The sequence below is a fragment of the Emiliania huxleyi genome (genome assembly GCF_000372725.1).
Source record: "Emiliania huxleyi CCMP1516 unplaced genomic scaffold EMIHUscaffold_96, whole genome shotgun sequence".
In the NCBI taxonomy this organism is placed as follows: domain Eukaryota; phylum Haptophyta; order Isochrysidales; family Noelaerhabdaceae; genus Emiliania; species Emiliania huxleyi.
Genome location: NW_005194878.1, coordinates 242,885 through 244,239, shown reverse-complemented (window position 1 = coordinate 244,239; position 1,355 = coordinate 242,885). Strand labels below are relative to the sequence as shown.

At 69.7% G+C, this 1,355-nt stretch overlaps 1 protein-coding gene across 1 annotated transcript in view; it reads right to left on the bottom strand.

Annotated features, from left to right (window-relative positions):
* EMIHUDRAFT_466248 (hypothetical protein) overlaps positions 1 to 362 on the bottom strand; it is a gene marked incomplete at its 5' end in the record, with an annotated part of 10,893 nt that extends 10,531 nt beyond the window's left edge. The window contains one exon of the mRNA XM_005756610.1: positions 318 to 362. Within this exon, the coding sequence (XP_005756667.1) occupies positions 318 to 362 (45 nt within the window). The remainder of the gene's footprint in view (positions 1 to 317) is intronic.
* Between the last annotated feature and the right edge of the window lie 993 nt (positions 363 to 1,355).

Below are 1,355 nucleotides of genomic sequence, written 5' to 3'. Positions count from 1 at the left end.
CCTGGTGACGCTGTGTTGCCCTTGAGCTAGTCCTTCCCCGGTCGCCTAGCCTCTGCGCTGTCTGGCGGACGCCTGTATGCCATGCGCGCGGACCACGCTTGCGTGGACACGTGGCTGGCAGGCTGACCCGTGTGCGGGGTAACCCGCGCACGGGGAAGCTTCACGGGTTCGAGTCGCCAAACATTAAGCAGCGGAGGTGTGCCGAGGGGGACCGGGAGGCGGTAAGCCGTCGTCGCCCGGCGCTGCATGCAGCACCGTGGCGATGGCGCTAAGAGGTTCCTCTTTTCCGCGCCCCCCCCGCAAGGCGCGCGATACACCGCGGTCACCCGCGGGTGCCATCGCATCTGCCATACACAAAGCATTACTCTCACGACACACGGGGATCGGGTGGACCGTGGAGCGGCGGCGGCGGCGGCAGTGGCACGCGCGGGCGGACGGACTCGGACGGGGCGAAGCAGCGACCGCCTGGGCGGCCGCTGCTCTGTGCGCGCCGTCTGTGCGCAGCTCGAGCGCGGTCAGGTGCACAGGGAAGCGTGGCGGCGCGGGGAAACGCGGCGGCGGTGGCGGCGGCGGCGGCGGCGGCGGCAGCGGCACGCGCGGGGCGGCGGACGGGGCGAGCACGCGAGCTGATCGACGCGGTCGTGGCTGTCGCTGCAGGCCCAGCGCATGTCAGTCGCGCTGCAGCTCGCGGCGGCGTAAGAAAGAGATTGCGACCGAGCTCAGGCTCGCCGCGGCGTCGGAGGACGCCGCCGTCGCCTAGACTCCCCTGCGTCAGCACGTGCCTCCCCGTCTTTGTAGCCTGGCGTTTGTGCCCCGTTTGTGCCGCGTTGCCCCCGATCTCGAGTTCATTTAAATAATAAGAACCACTGAAAGCTGTGTCTTCACAGCGAGCAGAGGCCCACACAATGCGGCACCCGGCCGAGTTTGCCGCGATTCATGTTCTGCACCTTCGCGAGCGTCCTCGCCGCGGCGACCGCGCGCCAGAGCGTCTCAAGCCCAACAGTCCGCGTCGGCGGCCATCCTCCTCCCGGACCTTGCATGCAAGCCGGCGGCGGGTGGCGAGCGAACGACGCAGTCGCGGACACTTCTCGAGTCCCAACCAAGGATTCTGTCAGGACCGAGGCGCCGCCGTATGCGGCGTCCGCCCCTCTCACGATTCTTGAGGCGTCCATCGGCCTCCGCGCCCCGATCGGCCCGCCAACGACCAAGCCGACGGACGGCGGGCGAGCGGCAGCGCCCCAGCACCTCCTCTTCCTCCAGAGGGAGCGGGCCGTCGATGCGCGCCTGACGGCCGCGCTGGGGGAGTTTGCGTGTCCTGCAGAGCTCCGTTCGACCCGGATCTCCGACTGGAACGC